The sequence below is a fragment of the Gekko japonicus genome, unplaced genomic scaffold (genome assembly GCF_001447785.1).
Source record: "Gekko japonicus isolate JY-2015 unplaced genomic scaffold, Gekko_japonicus_V1.1 scaffold437, whole genome shotgun sequence".
NCBI classification, from domain to species: Eukaryota; Metazoa; Chordata; class Lepidosauria; order Squamata; family Gekkonidae; genus Gekko; species Gekko japonicus.
Genome location: NW_015160223.1, coordinates 196816 through 200881, shown reverse-complemented (window position 1 = coordinate 200881; position 4066 = coordinate 196816). Strand labels below are relative to the sequence as shown.

Sequence of the window (4066 nt, the reverse complement as noted above, 5' to 3'; positions counted from 1 at the left end):
GCCCTCATTCAGCCAGGAGGAGGCAGGAGAAGAGGGAGGGTAAGTTGCTTCCTCCCTGCCTCTCCCCACCCCTGCCTGCCTGGGGCCAGGGAGGGCCTTCGCGGGCTTCCTCGCACTCCCGCCGGCCTTGCAGGTCCACCGCCGGGCCCCTCATGGGGCTCAGCAGTGGAGCTGCAAGGCCGGCAGCGGCAGCCGGGACCGTTGGGGGCGGGGTGTGTGGCCTTATGACACAGTTCCGGTGATGTCAGGGGTGTGTGGCCTTATGACACAGTTCCGGTGATGTCAGGGGTGTGTGGCATATGCTAATGAGTTATGCTAATGAGTTCCCCTAGCTCTTTTTCTACTAAATGACCCCTGCCAGCCCTACATGAGGCATGGATTCTTCCCCTCATCAGAGAAGGTGCTGACTCCCCATTTCGTTTCCAGTTTGGCCCAACAGACACAGATCTCTCTCTCCCCCCTTCCAGTGCTCATTCAAAGCAGTGGGATCAGAGTTTCTGCTACACTTAAATGACCCCTGCCAGCCCTACATGAGGCATGGATTCTTCCCCTCATCAGAGAAGGTGCTGACTCCCCATTTCGTTTCCAGTTTGGCCCAACAGACACAGATCTCTCTCTCCCCCCTTCCAGTGCTCATTCAAAGCAGTGGGATCAGAGTTTCTGCTACACTCAGCTCTGGCCAAAGCTCACTTGTTCCACTAGCTCTGTGCTTTGCAGTGCCATAGCAGGGTGTGGGCTGCCTGGTGTGCTTGCCCATAATCTCCTTTATGGAGATGCCCTCTCCTGGCCTCATGGCATGGGGCTTTTCTGTTCTTCTGTGGAGTGGTTTATATTATGTGTGTGTTCATGTGTGTGCGTGCGCACATGAAAAAGAAACCATCACACTGTATGCTATCAGGTACTACAGACCACAAGTAAATACATAGGCTCCCTCCTCTGTATTAACACCTGTATCCAGGTAAAGGTAATACCAAAAGAGCAGGAAGATGCTGGATTTTACACCATCACATACCATTGTCAAAACCCACATCACTTCTCTAAACTAGTGGAGACAACAATGCTTGTCCACATATGAAAGCTTGATGCTACATTTATCATTTGAAGGTTAAAAAAAATAAAGGAGACACCACCACAGGGAAAAAGAAACACCGTGAAATTAGGCAAAGTATGGCAATATAATCATTTAGGGTGTTTGAATTCTCAGAAATAAATGAGTTCGTTGAAAGTATCAGTACCAGAGAAAAGTGGAAATATGGAAAGACCCGGTGAGTTTCAAACTCTACTGTCAGTTGCTTGCAGCCCAGCCTGGCTCCCAACAGAGTCTTTTCTGGAATGGATCTCTGAGCCTTTTCACAATAAAATAATGTTCTTTTTTTCAGTTGTGCATGACACATTTCTGAGTATTGTTAATGTGGAATAAACGGCAGAATAAAGCCATGCTTAACCTGAACATACCTTCTACTGATGTAGATGTTTCACTTGAATTACAAGCATAGGAGTTTTTAAAAACCCAGTTAAAGTAACTTGTGATGACAGCTTTCAAAAACTGTCTTCCCTTGAGGCATAGACATGTCACAATATTAGAGAGTGAGGGAAAACTGCTTTGCATGAAATGTATGAAATTGATTGGATAATTGTTTCCTAAACATCTGAGCAAAAATCCTTTCCCACCACATCCAAAAACGTCAGTAGGAATTCAGTAGCAAACCATTTTGCAACAAAACCAACACTGGTTTTCCTTCAGAACAAAGTCTGAGTCTTTAAAACCAACAATGTTTTATTCAAGTATGAGCTTTCGTGTGCAAGCACACTTCTTCAGATACAGTGAAACAGAATTTCCTCAACCGTTACATATAGGAAGAGAGAGGGTGGGTTGCCAGGAAGGGCAAGTTAGAATCAAGATGCATAAACTAGCCCTTTCTGGCAACTAAACCTTTCTCTTCCTATATGTAACGGTTGAGGAAATTCTGTTTCACTGTATCTGAAGAAGTGTGCTTGTATACAGAAGCTTATACCTTGAATAAAACTCTGTTGGTCTTAAAGGTGTGACTGGACTCAGACTTTGTTCTGCTGCTTCAGACCAACACGGCTACCCACCTGAATCTGTTTTTCCTTCAATAAGCCTGCATGAGAACAAACAGGAAGGACTGTAAAGACACCTACAGACCACACTATTAAAAATGTCTTTCCTTTCAATGGTCTTTGAAATCTAGCTAATTAATTATTACAATTGCTAATTGTGCTAGAAAGCTGCATTGTTACATTAAGACCCACAATAGCTGGGACTTAACAACAGGTGATGTTTACTGCAATCGCTGGATTTGTCCCCTTACCACGACTTTAGAAACAGAAATAGTGCTATGGATCACTTACCAAAAATTCATTTGTGAATTCCTCTCTGCTGAGTTTTTTGCTCTTGACTCTTTCCAGGTTTTGCATGAGAATTTCTCTTTGATCCATGCTGTAGAACTGTGAGAGGCTGCACTGCCAGAGATGAAGATGGACATGACAAACATACGCTACAATGGAAACTACCAGCACAGAAGGTTCCTGTTGAAGGTTGTGGTTTAGTTACTTCATCACAAGACCTAAAGGAAACTAGTATGTGTGTAGAAGTCACAGTGGGGGAAATTAAAAGAACCATTCCACCCTGGGCCCTAGTGCCTCCTTTTCAAGCCTTAAATAATATATTATTTCCCAAAGGGGCAAAAACATTTTACTTTGCTTGCATTGATCTTGCTCAACCCATTACTTTCTCCAGGAACAGATTCTCACCAGGTAATTCTCTGGAACAATTTCCACTTGATGAGCAGGAAAACCCCATCAGAAGCATCACCAGGAAAGTTATGTCAGGTCCCTGATTTAGACCATCAATGGGATCAGTGTTCATTCCTAGTGCTGTCATCAGTTTGAGCTACCTCTGCGTAGATAAGCAGTCTTCTCAGAGAAAGAGCCCTCATTCCTCCTTCTCCCCTGAGAATGACTTCGTTTCTAAAATGCAGTAGTCACGCCTAAGTCCTCAACTTTGCCAGAAAACTCCAAAATATTCAGACATTACCGCCCTTTCACACGGCCTTGGGTGAACTTTAGGAAGCCACATCAAGACCAGACATTTTTGTTTTAAATGTTAAACTTACACAAGGGTCAGTGAGTAAGAAGCTAGCCGGTTCCTGGAATGCACGCTATTTGAATGACTATGCTGTGAGCATCCACATATCCCACCAAAAAAAAATAAAAATCTTAACTCAGTTGCTGCTTTGGGAAAACTAACTTGTTGAAATGCAGGAAGTACATAGCTTCTCAGTCTCTCTGCAAAAGGGGAACATTGACCCCCAGCTGTTCCTTGGCTGATTCATCTTAATGTGATTTCCCATATGTTAAGAAACACAGACCAGGATAGGAAGGCAACTCTGTGCCCCCCCCCCATTGGCTTCCATAATTATGGGGGAGGAATTAAATACAAGACAATACTGAACAGCATGACATTGCTTGGGTTGTTTCCATACAGTGATTTTACCCTGTGTGAACAGCTGGATGCCCCCACTTTGAGGGTGGGGAGCTTTGACATAATGTCATACTGTTTCCAAGGAACTCATGGGATTTTCCCTGTATTTTCCCCGTAAGTCAGAGAAAAGGAAAAACTTCCTTTCCTCCAACTTAAAGGGGAAATGTGGGGTAACTGTGGGCGTAACTCCCACAGCTAAACTGAGGACAGGAGATGTCAGAGAAATCAAGAGTTTTGTCATCATTCTGATTTGATTTGCCTGCAGTGTTTCATAATTGGATCCATATAAAGACAGGATATGCTTTTACCTGTCTAACATTATAATACAAAGATCCTAAATAAAACAGAAAATCAGAGGTCATATACAATAGTCTAAAAAAATTCGGGATCTCTGGGCATGACCTGAAAACTGCTTGCTGTTTAGAGTTGTGTAATGTATCCAGTCCAGACAAGTCCAGAGACAAACGTCGAGCTTTGCTCCAAGAGACAATGAACTATGCGGATCCTAGCCCGCTCCAATCAGGGGGCTAGGTCTCCAGCCGAGAGCCTATGGGACTCTCG

At 44.0% G+C, this 4066-nt stretch overlaps 1 protein-coding gene across 1 annotated transcript in view; it reads right to left on the bottom strand.

Moving 5' to 3' along the window:
- The window catches only part of PTPN22 (protein tyrosine phosphatase, non-receptor type 22), a 50208-nt gene extending 47695 nt beyond the window's left edge, over positions 1-2513 (bottom strand). The window contains exon 1 of the mRNA XM_015411403.1: positions 2374-2513. Within this exon, the coding sequence (XP_015266889.1) occupies positions 2374-2460 (87 nt within the window). The 5' untranslated portion in view covers positions 2461-2513. The remainder of the gene's footprint in view (positions 1-2373) is intronic.
- Between the last annotated feature and the right edge of the window lie 1553 nt (positions 2514-4066).